We start from the raw sequence: 15,603 nt of genomic DNA on the forward strand, positions 1-15,603 counted from the left end.
AAACAACTCTATCCAATGCTACATCCAGTGCTTGATATTTTTTGTTCTACATATTCTGTCTGGTACCTTGATACGGATTTACATATTACTTATTCAAGTTGATGTTTCTGTGGGGGCTGTGAGTGGTAACTTTGCATGCACCACCAACTTTGTCTTTTAAACAACAGAAAAGGCCAATGAAATTTCCTCTGGGTATACAAAATCTCTATGTACTCTGTTTACTGTTGTCACCATTGCAGTTCTAGTGCCTATTATAAGGAACAGCACAATATAAAAAGCGAGTGCAACTTCACTGACAGCTACACTGAGGCTGCCTTTGAGCCCACGCATCAATAAAAACTGTGGCTCTTACTTTCTCTGAGTCTACCGATATCAACACTGCAGACACAAACAAGAGAGAAGGACATCACTGAGAACTGGGGAACATACCCACTGCATAAATGTCCATCAAGAAAAACAAACTTTTCCATGTTTAAAATAATAGAACAAAGAAACTTGTGATTTTATGAATTTTGGCCAAAAACTTTGACTAAACAACTTTGACTTTGAACTTAACTTGTTTTAAGTTCATGACTTAATAGATTTCTATGCAACTTTATACTGCGTTCATGTTGATTTAATGGTAGGCTGTATTATACATTGCAAGAGGTTTATGCAGATATGACAGAAGAACATTTGAATAATAATACATAATAATAATACTTTTTGCACTATAGAAAACCTTTTGTGCAATGGAAATATTCTGTGGATGTTAACCCCCTCCCCTCATCACACCCCCGGAAAGGAAAATATGTCACCTTTTTCCAGAAAGACTCAGAGCTGTCATACCTTCCACGAATCTGTGTTAAATCACGATACAGTGTGGGTTGCTGCTCGTCTGTGAGAGCGCAGGCTTGTTTCCTCGAATTGTTTGGGTTGCATAATTAGTTGAATATAAATCAGTGAACAAAACCCAATCTGCATTTCCAACGGTAGGCCATTAAGTGCTAAACACATTAGCATTTGTTCTGATTCTTTCTGTATGACTATGTTGAAGAGAATTTTCTATAAGATGCAAATAAGATGATCACAGACTTAATTTGTTAACTTTCCATTAATAAAACTTTACGAATCACAGCCCGAGTAGCAGTGTTTGAAGGCCTGTACCGCTCACATCACAAATGTAGCACAACTAGCCACCGGCTCCTCTGCTTCCTCTGACGACGTTTGATGAATTTTCTCTTGGTGATGTGCAGGGTTTGCAGTATTGTAAAGGCTTTAATGTATCACGTATTCTTTTCGGTTTTGCTCTCTCTCTATTTCTTTTTTCATTTTCTTTTTTTATTTTTGAGCACCCTCACTGCACCATCGATGGAACTGTTCCCCAAAAAACTCAAGCACTAAGTCCTGCTTATCCTAATGGGTCCTCTTATGCTGAGAGGAGATACAACCGTGCCAGACTCAGACAAGAGACTGAGCGAGAGTGTGCGTTCACTCGAGGGATGATGCACAGCAGGAGCTCAAAGGAGAGAAGAAGGTGGAGGAGGGGTGAAGAAGAGGAGGATGAGGAGGAGGGGAGGAGAGGAGAGAGTCTCTATGGCCAACTCTGAATGTAGTTCTTTTTCAAGGTCAACCCCATTCACATTGGAGCGGTTATACAAAATCAGAATAAAAACAGGCTACCTACAATGTGCACTTTCACTGGAAAGTGAGAATAGCTTTACAAAAGGTGCTTTCTTCTAGATTCATGTTTTCAATAACAGCCGCCATTACCTCTGTATCATCGGGGCTGAGCGGCGTGCATGACGTGAGCAATTTAACGTGCTGGCGTTGTGATAACGGAGCAAATTCTTTTATTGATTTTGGTGTATATCACAAGAGTTTCCCCTTCTCATCACTCTATGGGGCTAGTGTCAGCCCACGCAGCCTCGTAAAGATAATTTCCCATATTGCACACAGATTTGTCACTTTTTCCCTAAAGACATCCACCGGGCACAAATTCATGGTTGTTCATTAACAAGACGGTCAATTCCCCAAACAATGTGCTTCATGTCACAATAAAAAGCAGGTTTTATGGCTTGTAGCAGTAAAGCGCTATTAAACAGATAAAGCACACCAAACGGGCATCTGGAGGATTATAAAAAGGGCTGCCACACAAATAAACTCACACACCCCAAACCCATAGCCATTCAGAGAGAGGGGTTATTGAGTGCATGTTGAAAAAAATGCGTAAATGCTGCCCCTCTCAGGGAGACTTCGGAGCGGCTGCGACAGCACGTAATTGAGGAGAAAAAGAGGAGCTTTCTCTCAAAAGAGGTTTACTCCTGCCCCCAAGTGTTAAGTGTGTGACTTTATTTAACTTTTCAAAATGGGAACGTTTCTGAGAAATGTAATTGTGTCCAAGATTAAATTAATGAATGAATAAATCAAATTTAAATATTTATTATTTATTAATAAATTGATGGCAAAATGCACATACACTGTACAGCTGAAAGATTACAGTACACTATTCGCTATCATATTTATTAACCTTATAATACTGATAATTATACAATTTAAAATGTTGCCCTTTGAACAAATTAATTAGCAAAAAAATTAATTAACTCTGTTTTTTTCTCTCTCTCAAAATCATGTTTATCATGTTTTTACTGTGTTTTATTGTGTTAGTTAGCGTAGTGTATATTATTTTTTTACCTAATCAGAATAAGCCAACTGCAGTTTGAGATTAAATGGAATGCACAATGTAAAAACTTGATTTTTGGAAATTGTTGAACTACAGCTGAACAAAACAGCCAAGACCATCATGCTCTGGTGAAGCAATAACAATTTGTCTCTTTATATCAGTAAAACCCAAGGAGTAATTTTGGACTCCATGGTGTCCAGCCCATTGTTCCTCCTTATGTTGAATAAGGCCCCATACTTCCAGGAGACTCAAAACAGCCAGCATGAACACAACATTGTGTGGAGAGAATCCAGACTGGCAACATCACTGGTTTCATTTGTTTGGCAGATGCTCCACTGTGGGTAAAAAGGCTGAAAATACTTTTTCATGCAGCGTGTTGTCTAGTTTGTGTGTACTCTGTGTATTGTGTATAACAAGATTATTGTATATTGTCTTTATGTACAGGCTATTGATACCAGTTATTTGAGCACCTGTGGTGAAATGAACTTTTGTTATTATTATTATTAAAAGGCACTGTTTGCCCCAAGGGTTGATTTTATTTTAGTATTATGACAGCATGTATTTTTCAAACCTCAAAAAAAATAAAAATAAATAAATAAATAAATTAGCATCCATCATATCAGCATAGCTACATATACAAACAATATCATGACAATAAACATTCAGCGAATACATTTATGGACTTGATATTATACAATCCTCTATTGTCTGCCATCAGAATTAAATATGAATATAATTGCTGTTCCTAGTTTTTAAGTTATGAGGTTTTATTTCATGTTGAGTGTTTATCTATGGCTTTATTATTAGTAGTATTATTTTTATTAACATGTTCTGCACTGTGGCTCCAGAAGTCACTGTATTTTATGGTCACCTCTAAAGAGAAAAAAAATATATATTTTTTTCTGACGTTGATAGCCTAGGATAGGCTATGAATTCACATATTGTCATTTAATAATATTGTAGCAATTTAACAAAATTGTCACAGTGTGTTTGCCAACCCTGCATATTAGTTTGGAAAAGCTAGAGTCGACCTTAGCGCTAATAATAGGGCTGCTTTGTCTTTTCCGTCTTGATTATTTATGTTAAATTAAATATGAATTAGTGAACATGACGTTTTGCTATATTTTACATATGATGGATTGCAAAGCATTCTAATGAATATGCTGGTTTTAGCTATTATTTTCACCAGCTATGAGATGGTTTGATGGTTCCAGCTGATCCATGCCTGATCAAGCTAAGTTTTGGCTGGTTTAAAATGAATTTAGGGTACTTTTCATGGCAAGATTGGATACCAGTTAACAAGCTGAACACCAGACTGTAAAACTAGCGTTTGTTTTTTATATTTATTAGGTAGTTTTATGTACGCTTAACAATGTTCCGTTTTAAAAACATCTGCCGAGATTCATTTACAAGTCTTGTACAAATACCGTATGTCATATTCGCACTGTTTCGTTAAGCTTCGGCAGTGCTTCGTCCATTTCCGTCACCACTCGACTTTTTCCGCCACACTCTCGGCAGCTCTCGCTCAGTGCATTGGGGTTGATGATCGGATTTTCGTCTCGTTCGCTGTGTTGTTGTTCTCGGTGACGCGACGGAGGTGTAGCCTGACGCGATCTCTTACGTGTCGGCCTGAATAAAAGTGGAGCTCCGAGGGCTCGAGAGTGACGGAGGGAGTCTGTATCGGTAAGCGGAGACAAGTGTCCGGAGGGAAAGGGCTCGTCTCGAATGGCATAAGAGTCTTGTTTGGGTTCGGCCCGTTGGAAACAAAGAGATCATGGCGGCTTTAGTTGTTGCATGCAGAGGGTGGGGATGCAAACGTTAGAGCAACACAATCCCAGGGTGGGAAATCTTGATGCATGGCTGATCATTTAAAATGCAGGGAAATATGGATGCACAACATCTCTGGGTTTCTCAATGCACCTGTGCAGATCATATATGTTGGTTTTCCCCTTTCTTGTTTGCTTCTTTCACACACTGGCTAGACAAAATGTATGCTGCTGGGTGGATTCAGGGTGCAATACTCTCATATCATCCAGGAATAATTTAATCTTCTCTGATTTCCTTGATGCATTGTGCGATTTATTGGACACACTCAGATTAGATTACAGATCTTTAGGACTGGGTTATTATTGCACTGTTTCATTGTATTCTAAGAGCTGTGATTGCACACCCTCAAGCAAATACACATATTGAAAACTATTTAGCTTCTTTACATTGCATATGCCTAATAAATGCAGTACTGTATTGCATATTTTTATATTAAATTCCACAGATACAAGTCAACTTGATTATGAATTTTAAGACATTATTCCTGTTCTGTCCACAATGCCAAAAAAGCAAATAAGCTTTATTTATTTATTTATTATTATTATTATTATTATCTTTTGGAATAACTGTAGTCTGTCTTATGGATGCTCACTTATAGTTTTAGATGTAAAGATATATAAATGCACAACAACTACATGCTTCCTAGAATAATCTGTCTGGCAGAAAATAGGATTTGAAAAGTAGAGGGAGAACTATGCATGACCAATCAAACCACAGATAGACTCTGAGCGTCATGAGATCACATTACTGTCAGTTCATGCTTTCTGCCATGTTGGTCCCTTTCTCATCTTTTTCTTTTTTAAAGTCCTTTATTGGCCTTATTGTTTCACACACAATTAGAGGAAAACAGCCACTAATAAAATATTTTGTTATTTCTAATATATTTATTTTGTCATTATATATTAATATTATATAATCACAAAACATTATGATATTTTAAGATGTTTCTCTCAAACTCTGTTTGTTGGTTCAGCCAATAGCAAATAAGGGAAGTTTTTTAAAGAAAAAACTGTTTAAACTGTTTATTTTTTAATTGAAAAAAACTTTATTTTGTATTTTTTTATATCCTTTTGACGTTTTTTCTTCTTTTTTATTTTGTCTGTAAATTGCATTATTATTGGTGATGTTAAATGAAAAAAAAATAATTCATGCTATATTAAAAATAAAATGTGGTGGGATGTTACAAGCACCACTTTCCTCAACTCAGCTTTAGCCTCCAGTGTCCAAGAGGCCTGGAGGACAGGCACTCCAAAATCTACAAATGCTGAACAGTCAAGGGAAGCCAGGACTGCATTGACAGCATATTGTGATACACTTTCAATAATAATAAAAAATCTATATGATGACACCTTTATTGCAGTACTTAATTTTTTATCACTGGCCAGTGCACTAGTAATTTTACACTCTAATATTAGATGCTATTGTAGACCAATGCAGAAATAAAAAAAATTCAGAGCACCTTGGGGTTATGCACTGGGACTTTATTTAATGAGAACCTGCAAACTCTTTAAATTCACACTGGGATTTTGATTAATTTTTACTTGCACTGTAATGCATTGCATCGCCCTATGTAGGCGTATGTTTCAAGAGAGACCTGCCAATATTCTGTGCTAATTCATCAGAGTTCACTGTATCCTGAACGTAAAAATGTTCAGCAATGATTCACCAGTTTGTTTCTGTATCTTAAATTTATCAACTTTAAATGAAGACATGAGAAATTTGATGCCGTTTCTTCCATGGACAAGATCGGTTTCTGGGAAAAACGTTTATCTATGGACATGCAGTGTTGCAGCCTCAGTTTTTATACCAAACACCCATTGTATTGATTCATAACTGCGCTTGTCTCGAGTGCAGGAAATGTGTGCCCTTATTTCCGACGTGATGTCAAATGATTAAATTAAAGCTCTATATAGAGTTGCAGCACAGGAACGATTTAGTCATACTTAACTAATGCGTGGCTATATTTGTGTATTCTAAAATTAGCTTCTCTTTCCAAGAAAGTCTAGAGCTTCATATTCATTTGCTTGTCTCATAAAACTGAACAAGACATTTTAGTGGGTATTAAACTTTGTTTGGGTTGGGCTTTCATATTCTTATCATGTTACAATATTATACCAGCTAAACTACATTGTGATACCTAGTATTACAATACCCCTGGCTTGGATGCAGTGATTTTTATTTTAGAATAGTAATGAATGTGCTGGCATTAGGATGGTACTTATATCAAACTTAATGCACATTTATTGAAAGAAGTCACAGTAACAAGGAAGAAAGGAATTAAAGTACCTGAAAGTCATACTCAAGTAAAAGTACAGATATTTTGTGTTCATACAACGCTTGAGTAGCAAGTCCGTGTTCAGTTTTAACTATTTCTTTCGTTTTGTATTTTTGGTAAGAATAAAAAGCATAAAAAGTGTCTTTCATTCCAACATAAGAAAACATTTCTGGAATCTGCATCTGAAATAGCTTGTATTTACACAGATTATGTATCTCATAGAGGACATTGATTCATTTAAATGGCAGATACTTATGTATGAAAATGTATGTTTATTTAATTAGTTAATTATTAATTATTGTTAATAATTTAAAACATGAAAAAAGTCGAAATGTGAAATTAAAACCGCCAGTAGGTCACAGCAGGTGAATGATTCAACAGATTCATTCAAACGGCTGATTCATTCAGAAACTAAGCATTTGACTCTGTTAATGAGTGAATCGCTGAATCATCTATTAAAAAAAGCTATATTTTACTTTTACTTTATTTTGCTTTACTGAACTTATAAAAAAATATAATTAAATGTAAGCTATGCATGCATCTGCAGAAAAACGGTACTCTTTGTGTGATATAGATTAAGTTAACTAGGCTTAATTCAGTTATATAAATATAAAAAGCATAAAGAACATTTAGAATACCTGGAATATTAAGTTTTAATAGACTAATAAATCAATGTGCGTGCTCTCTCTGTGTGTGATTTGGTGATATAGCCGACTTAAATAACGTCTGATTGCGCATCATTGCAACAACACTACCATATTATCGCAGACGATGCTGTATATCGCACACCCCAGCCTCAACTTGAGCGGAAAATGAAATCATCCACAGTTGTCTGTGGTGCTCACAAGCACATAAGCACTTTTTTTTTTTCAGGAGTCTAAATAAATTAGTATTACCGATGTCTATGATCTTAATCCCGTGTGAATCGACCATGTCTGTAAAGTAAAAATTACCCCGCAAAAGACCTAATTTACCATATTTTGCCGAACACCGAGGTGCTGTGACAATATAGTCCCGTGCTAATTGGCATGTGCGGGATTTGGCCTGGATTTGGCAGGTTTTATATAACTTTGAGGCTTTTGTTTCCTGTGCACCTTTTTTATCCATCTTTTACGAAGAGTGGAGCTGCGTTGGAGTGTTTGATAGTATTTTGGGTGCTGTCTTCATATCACTACACCATAGTTCACAGTTTGCAGAAAGAGGAAGCTTGAAAAGGTTTTGAGGTTGATGTGTTACAAATAAATCAAGCATAAAGCTTGAGATATTATTTTAACCCGGTGAAATGTATATGACACATCGCAAGAAACTAGTTATTTATTTATTTATTTATTTAATCCATCTGGACCAGGGGTGCCCAATTCTGCTCCTGGCGATCGATTCTACTGCAAAGTGCGGCAGCTGGTTTAGTCCAAAAATGATCAGTACTTTTTGCAGTTGGGTCTGTTCTAGGTCGGATCACGTTCTCACCACAAACGGACAGCTCCAGACAGAGATCATTTGATAGCATACAGAGACCACCTCTTCAAGCAGGTCTCGGTACACTTGTTTGGTCCACCAAAGGGGGAAATGAACTCTGGTACGATTCAACCAAACTAAAGGGTTGGGCATCCCTGATCTGGACCATAGAACAGGACTCTCAAAGGGTGCTTTCCCCCTTTGGTGCGGTCCGTTTGGGCAGGTGTGAAAGCAGCAATCGCACTCGGGTGCACACCAAAGGTGGACCAAACAAGCGTATCGAGACCTGCTTGAAGAGGTGGTCTCGGAACTCTTTCAAACGAACTCTGGAGCTGTTCGTTTGTGGTTAGAACGTGATCCGACCTCGAACAATCCGATGGGGTCGCTGTGTTCATTTCTTTTACTGTCTATGTCTTTAGCATGGCAGCTCGTGGACAAACTTGGAGTAGTGAGGAGGTGCAGAGCCTCATAGAAATTTTGTCTGATGACCATGAGCATGTCAGAGTTAAGAAGAATTAATAAATTCTGACCAATAGAAAAGCAGTTTAGGAAATACGTCATGGCCAATGAGTGATGTGGATGTTGTCATGTGACTGCATTTTGGTTCGGACCAAAGCAATCAGTGTGGTGTGAAAAAGAACCAAAAAATGTGAAAAATGCTACAATATATAATTGTTTCCCCTTCGTTCGGACCAAATTAACCGAACTAGAGATGTGAAAGCACCCAAAGCCTTGACATATGGGTATCCGGGAGATAAATCAGTAAATTTGAGTAAAATCACAGGCTTTATCCCGTACAAATGCTTCACACGAAATTCACACAAACGCCAAACCACTGATTCGTCAAACCTGCTTTCCTGCAGTCTGTTCTTCTGACTATTTTGCAGAAAGTATGAATATACTTAGGGGAAATGTATCAGAGTAAAATTATACATTTTAATTAGGAAATGTAGTGGAGTAAAAGTAAAAGTGGGCTCAAATATAAAAACTCAGGTAAAGTACACATACTCCCAAAAATACTTAAGTAGGCTACTGTAACAAAGTATTTTTACTTCGTTACATTTTTATTTTACTGTCTATGGTTACATTACACCACTGGCAATGCCACATCCGTTTCAGGGTGAGGCTGTGGAAGTAGTGTTAACTTACTCGACATATATTAATAATTTATGTAATTCAAGTCACTGTGAAATCATATTTCTTATTTTTGCATAATTATTGCAGTATTTATTCAAATGATCATCATCATTATTTTAAACCTATTATCATTATCATCATTTTAAAATTCATACCTCCCGAGTCTCTCTTCTTCAGCAAGAATACGCTTACATGAAACAATCACAGAAATTAGCAAACGATAACATAATTAAGTGTAAGAATTTATTATTATAATATATTATCATTAGTTCTAAAGTGTTTTGTGGGATGTTAAAGGGATCACCAATATTAACAAGTATTATACAAGTTCACCAATATTAACTTCTTCCAAACCTGAGTTTCTTTATTCTGTTGAACACAAAATAATATATTTTGAACTATGTGGGCCATTAACAAACATTAAACTTTTTTTTTTCTTTTTCTTTTTTTGCCTTTTAATAAGATTGTTCCAAAATTTAAATGGAACACTAAATGTAATTTAACAGTGGGATGAAATGATATAAGAATATATGATGATTAAAAATATTATATATGTATCAGCTCTTGATTGTTTTTGTCTACTTCAAAATAATGGCACTTTGTTTCTTTGTACATGTGGCAAAAATGTAAACTCAATGTTTTGTCATTTCCATCCTGTTTCTTACCAGTTAACTCGATGACCATGGAGTCGGGAGCCGATGCCCAGCAGGGTGCAGACACTGCGGTCTCTGAAACTGAGAACCAACAGATCACACAGGCCCAAATCGCCACTCTTGCACAGGTAGGAACATAATCAGTTGGTAATGGTAATCACTACCATGTAGAGAATTCAGGCTCTATCGTAATCTGTTTATTTTGAATCATGAAGAGCTAAAAGATTGAATCTAGAGTCTGACATTAGAGACAGGATGACTGTGTTTTAATGTGTGTGTGATGTTGGATAGGTAACAATGGCTGCCGGACACGCTAGTGCCACAGGACCCACAGTCACCCTGGTGCAGCTGCCCAATGGTCAAACAGTACAGGTGCATGGAGTGATTCAGGCTGCTCAACCTTCAGTCATTCAGTCTCCACAGGTGCAGACTGTCCAGGTAAGACAGCTTAAAACTTCCAATATCTCTATCTCATGTTTATGACTGATTTTCAAGTGAAAAGATGAATTTCAGTTTTGATTCCAATATTTGTATTCCATTCTCCATTCCATTTTATTCAATTTCAATGGTTCTCTTGACATGCAGTTATGTAAAATTAGTGCCATGTGGTCAGATCTAAATCTGTTGATCAGATTTCCACAGTAGCGGAGAGTGAGGACTCACAGGAGTCAGTGGACAGTGTGGCTGACTCTCAAAAACGAAGAGAGATCCTTTCTAGACGCCCCTCATATAGGTACGTATGTGGTCTTCAATGGTTCCACATAACTAAGGACATTTTCAAGCCAACAGCTGTCTGTGATCTACAGAAAAATCCTGAATGACCTGTCATCAGACGCTCCAGGAGTTCCGAGAATCGAAGAGGAGAAATCCGAGGAGGATGCTGCGCCTGCCATCACCACAGTGACCGTGCCAACTCCAATATATCAGACAAGCAGTGGCCAGTACAGTAAGTTCATGACTGAAGTTTGGGATATTTTGGGGTTCAGACTTACACCTCCCACTTTATAAGCACTGCTCAACATGTCTGGTGCACCATTTTACCATAATTCCCTAAATATTTGGTTCCATGTGCACAGCTTGTCACCAAATCAAGACCAATTTTTTGGCAAATTGTCACCAAACCACCTCTTGATGGCCGTTTCTTCTTCAGTCGCCATTACACAGGGTGGAGCCATTCAGCTTGCAAATAATGGTACAGATGGAGTGCAGGGATTGCAGACTCTAACCATGACCAATGCAGCAGCAGCCCAGCCGGGGACCACCATCCTGCAGTACGCCCAGACCAGTGACGGTCAACAGATACTGGTACCCAGCAATCAAGTGGTAGTACAAGGTGAGCTGGACTGTTTTCCCTTGATTTTTTACAAAGATACAAACCAGGAAATTGCTTAAAGTCAGTAAATACTATCCTTTTTTATATTGTTTTCAACTATTTGCCCTGCTGTCTCACTCTGGGCTATTCCGTGTTAAAGATATCCATCATGTTCCTATGCTTTAAGGATTAATTGTTTGTTGGATGCATTTTGTCTGTCCGTAAGCTGCTTCTGGAGATGTTCAGGCCTATCAAATTCGTACTGCCCCAACTAGCACTATTGCTCCAGGTGTGGTGATGGCATCCTCTCCGGCCCTGCCAAGCCAAGGAGGTGCTGAAGAGGCCACGCGAAAGAGGGAGGTCCGCCTCATGAAGAACAGGTAACAGGTTTTTAGTAAAAGCAAACGTAAAGTCAACCTTATGCTCATACCTTCTGAACCGGTTGATACTCTTGTGTATGTACATTACCATTTGGGTTGTTAATATTTTTATTTTTACATTTTTGAATGAAGTGTCTTATACACACCAAAGATGCATTTAAAAATACTGTTAAAATAGGATTATTGTGAAATATTGGGAAAGCTGCATTTTCAGCAGCCATCATTCCAGTCTTCAGTGTCACATGATCCTTCAGAAATCATTCTAATATGCTGATTTTGTGATCAAGGAGTGATCACTTCCTAATATTATCAATGTTGAAAATAGCTGCTTAATATAGAAATGGTGATTAATTGTTTTCAGGATTCTTTGATGAACAGAATGTTTTAAAGAACAGCATTTATTTATTTATATTTTACCCTTAGACTTGATCGATATAATATGTACTTGCTGAACAGACGTATTAATTTCTTATAATCTAAACTTTTGATTATACAATATCAATATCTTTTTACTGTGTCAGCGCCACAGATTACTGACTAATTTCAATACTTGAGAGCTATCTGACAGATGTATGCAAGGCAGTGTAAATATAGCCTGTGTGATGTGAAAACACAGACAAAAATTGGATCTGCACATTAGAATTTATAGTAAATGTATCCTAAAATACCTGCTGTTAATAAATATAATTAACAAAACAAAAGAGATAAAGGACATGTAATATTTGAAGGATACATGTAATTTTAATTGTTTTAATTTTGTTTGTTAATATGTATAATAGCATTCATCTTTAAATAAAGGCATGTGCAGTATAATATTTCTCTTTAAATAAAGGATTTTTTGCTGTAACACAGAGAATCGTGACATTTCTGTTAATTGATCTTGTCAACCCCATTTTGGACCAAAAAGATTCATCAAAACATCTGCTAAGTAGATCTCAGATATATTTCCCCCCTTTAGAGAGGCTGCTCGTGAGTGCCGTCGAAAGAAAAAGGAATATGTCAAGTGTCTGGAGAACCGTGTGGCCGTTTTGGAGAACCAGAACAAAACTCTCATCGAGGAACTCAAAGCACTCAAAGACCTGTACTGTCACAAATCAGAGTGATGTACCACCCGTTCTACCTTCATTCTGGCGGACTTATGTGTACAGAGACTAAAGGACGAGTCAGCCAGACACGGACGCATGTTTTCTAAATGTTTTCTTATTTTAAATGGCTGCAGACTGCCTGTTTTAACACACAAGTACATGAAGGAACACAAATCTCCTCGAGAAATATTGGACCATGTCATTAAAGACAAAAAAAAATGCTGAAAACTTTACTGTGGACATAAACACGCAAGTATGTTCTCAGCCATCTTCACTTCTGGACTCAAACCGAAACTCAAACGAGGGGTTTGTGGGAAAATGTTTACCTCTTTTTTTTCTCCAGTGTGCTGGTGTACAAGTCGTCAAGGAGATACAAATAATGTACAATAATAATAATTGAACTGACATTTCAGATGTTTTGTCTTGGAGTTGGCATCATTCCCTCTTGAGGTTCGAAAGGTTTAACGTGTCTGACTGTTACTTTTATTTGGTGTATTAGTGCTCTATTGTGTTTTTACCTTTAAATATGAACAAGCTATATAAAATAATTAAAGCAGAATTTACAGAATCTATGCCATTTATGAACAGAAATATTGTGTATTGTATACAGAGCGACAATATAGCCTCTGTATGTTTCGATTTTGCCATTGTGTTCATTTTTAGATGACAGAAATGGACATAAATCATTTAATTTAATAAAATACTGCATTTGCAGTAGCAACAGTTGCACAAACTCAATATAAAAAGGTAATTTTGATTGCAGATATTTGGTCAAATATACCCCAGAATTCACATTACAATGTCAGGAAATATTTTTCAGGTTTGACATTTCTTCATAATTATATCGATCATATTTGGCAGATCACTTTTGTGTTATTCTTGTGTATCATAGAGCTATAATTGGATGAAATACAATCCAATACATTCTATCTCTGGCATTATAAACAAAAGCATGTTTTATAAATATTACATTAGCTTTGATATTATTATATGGTCAATTTTTTTATTTCATTACTAACTGGGAGGCAGTGTCTTTGTAATTGATCATGTGATAACATAAGTAAAGAATACGTTATCTATTATAGCATATGCATTTTTGGCAGCTATTTCATATATATGTATAGATATGTTAAAAGGTTTCATTTTTCCTTTCATGTACAGTTGCTTCTGAAAATTCAAGAGAAAACTGAACAGTTGGTAATTTAAGTTTCAGTTTGCCTTCATCGATGTAAGTTGTATTTTGTTTACAAAGTTTACCCAAACTGTTTAAGGCTTTTAAAGTTCTTGATGTATAATATATACATTTTTTTTTTTTTTTTTTTTTTTATCTGTCAATTATCTGACTTTCAATAGTTGTTTTAAAGCAAAAGGGGTTCACATTTTCGTTGTAGTATGTCATATATTTTGCACTGAGGACAGAAAGTTTTAAGAGATGTTAGCAGCCAAAGAGACTTTTAATTAAAAATGCCCATCAACAATTCCAGCCTGTACTGAAGTGTACCCGTGTCATCTGTTGGCAAGTGCATCATCTGCTGCTACTCTTTAACTTCGAACCGTCTGCCTGACGTGTCATTTACGCATTCAAGCGTGACAAATTAGGGAAGCAATCTCTCCTCAGCAGGCGCTCACGGTCCAGATCTGCAGTCTAACTGCTTATGCAACCTGATTTCCCTCACAAAACCAATTATTTTCTGACAGAAGAATCTGAATTGGCCCATCGAAGGACAAACTGACCTCAGCTTTCAGAGACATGCAAATTCTGTCTGTTTTCAGTGATAGAATCTTTATTCATTTTTCTGAACTGACAGTAACCTTTTCCCCCCTCTTGTATGCATCCTGTATGCAATGAGACTGAACTACTGCCATGCTGGCCTAAGTGAACTCCGAAATATGCGACTATGTGTATTTGTTTTCATGCATACAAAAGACCAATCAATCTAAAGCAATGTTTGATCCCACTCATTTTGGATAAACACATCATGCACTTTTTGTACGATAACTTTCACCTTTTGGACACGATGTACAGAACTGGTAGGATTTTATAGTGTTTCAAACGTTTAGAAGTGTATTGTATATACCCTGTGAATTGGCTTACATTTTTAGAAGCTTTGCACTCTATTACTGTCAAAACAATTGTGTATACTTGTTGTTGTACACCCACCTCCCTTTTGTACACATGTAAATCTTTAATAAAATACTAATACTGCACAATGAGTGTTGTGGTTGGAAATACTGTAATGCAATGTGCTGAACACCATATACTCGAGTGATTTTTCAAAGCTGTGAATTAAACAGGTTATTGGAGTATGCTTTACAAGAAACTATTACTTCAAATTTGTTTCAAAGTAAATGCTAGGCAGCTGAAAGAGACCCCCGAATGAGCCCGAAGCATTATTAACCCTATTTTTTTCTCAATAATTACCTTTTCTCATAAATACCTTTATTTGAATGAATATACATTCCAAGACTTTACATTTATTTTTCACAAAATTGAATTTAAAACAATCAGATCTTTCTTCAATTATAGAAGCAAACGAGGCAAAAAATAATAATAAAATCCTTAGATAGCAAAGTCTGAATTTATTTGATCCAAAATATATTATATAAATACACATTTTCAGGATGCTTTAATGAATAGGAAGATCTAAAGATCAACATTTATCTGAAATAAAAAGCTTTTATAACATTATACACTATGCTATTCAAAGCTTGGAGTCAGTATAAATAGTGAGTGAGTGACGTGACATACAACCAAGTATGGTGACCCATACTCAGAATTCGTGCTCTGCATTTAACCCATCCGAAGTGCACACACAC

The 15,603-nt window shown here is 36.5% G+C and overlaps 1 protein-coding gene across 1 annotated transcript; it reads left to right on the forward strand.

The window, feature by feature from the left end:
* The first annotated feature begins 4,304 nt into the window (after positions 1-4,304).
* LOC113075942 (cyclic AMP-responsive element-binding protein 1-like) lies at positions 4,305-15,014 on the forward strand. The gene is made up of 8 exons (XM_026248592.1): positions 4,305-4,345; positions 10,025-10,137; positions 10,301-10,447; positions 10,642-10,742; positions 10,816-10,955; positions 11,160-11,342; positions 11,548-11,701; positions 12,660-15,014. The coding sequence occupies exons 2-8, from the start codon at positions 10,033-10,035 to the stop codon at positions 12,802-12,804; spliced, it is 975 nt and encodes a 324-aa protein (XP_026104377.1). The 5' UTR covers positions 4,305-4,345; positions 10,025-10,032; the 3' UTR covers positions 12,805-15,014.
* The last annotated feature ends 589 nt before the right edge of the window (positions 15,015-15,603 follow it).

Source organism: Carassius auratus, unplaced genomic scaffold (assembly GCF_003368295.1).
Source record: "Carassius auratus strain Wakin unplaced genomic scaffold, ASM336829v1 scaf_tig00018064, whole genome shotgun sequence".
Taxonomy (NCBI): domain Eukaryota; kingdom Metazoa; phylum Chordata; class Actinopteri; order Cypriniformes; family Cyprinidae; genus Carassius; species Carassius auratus.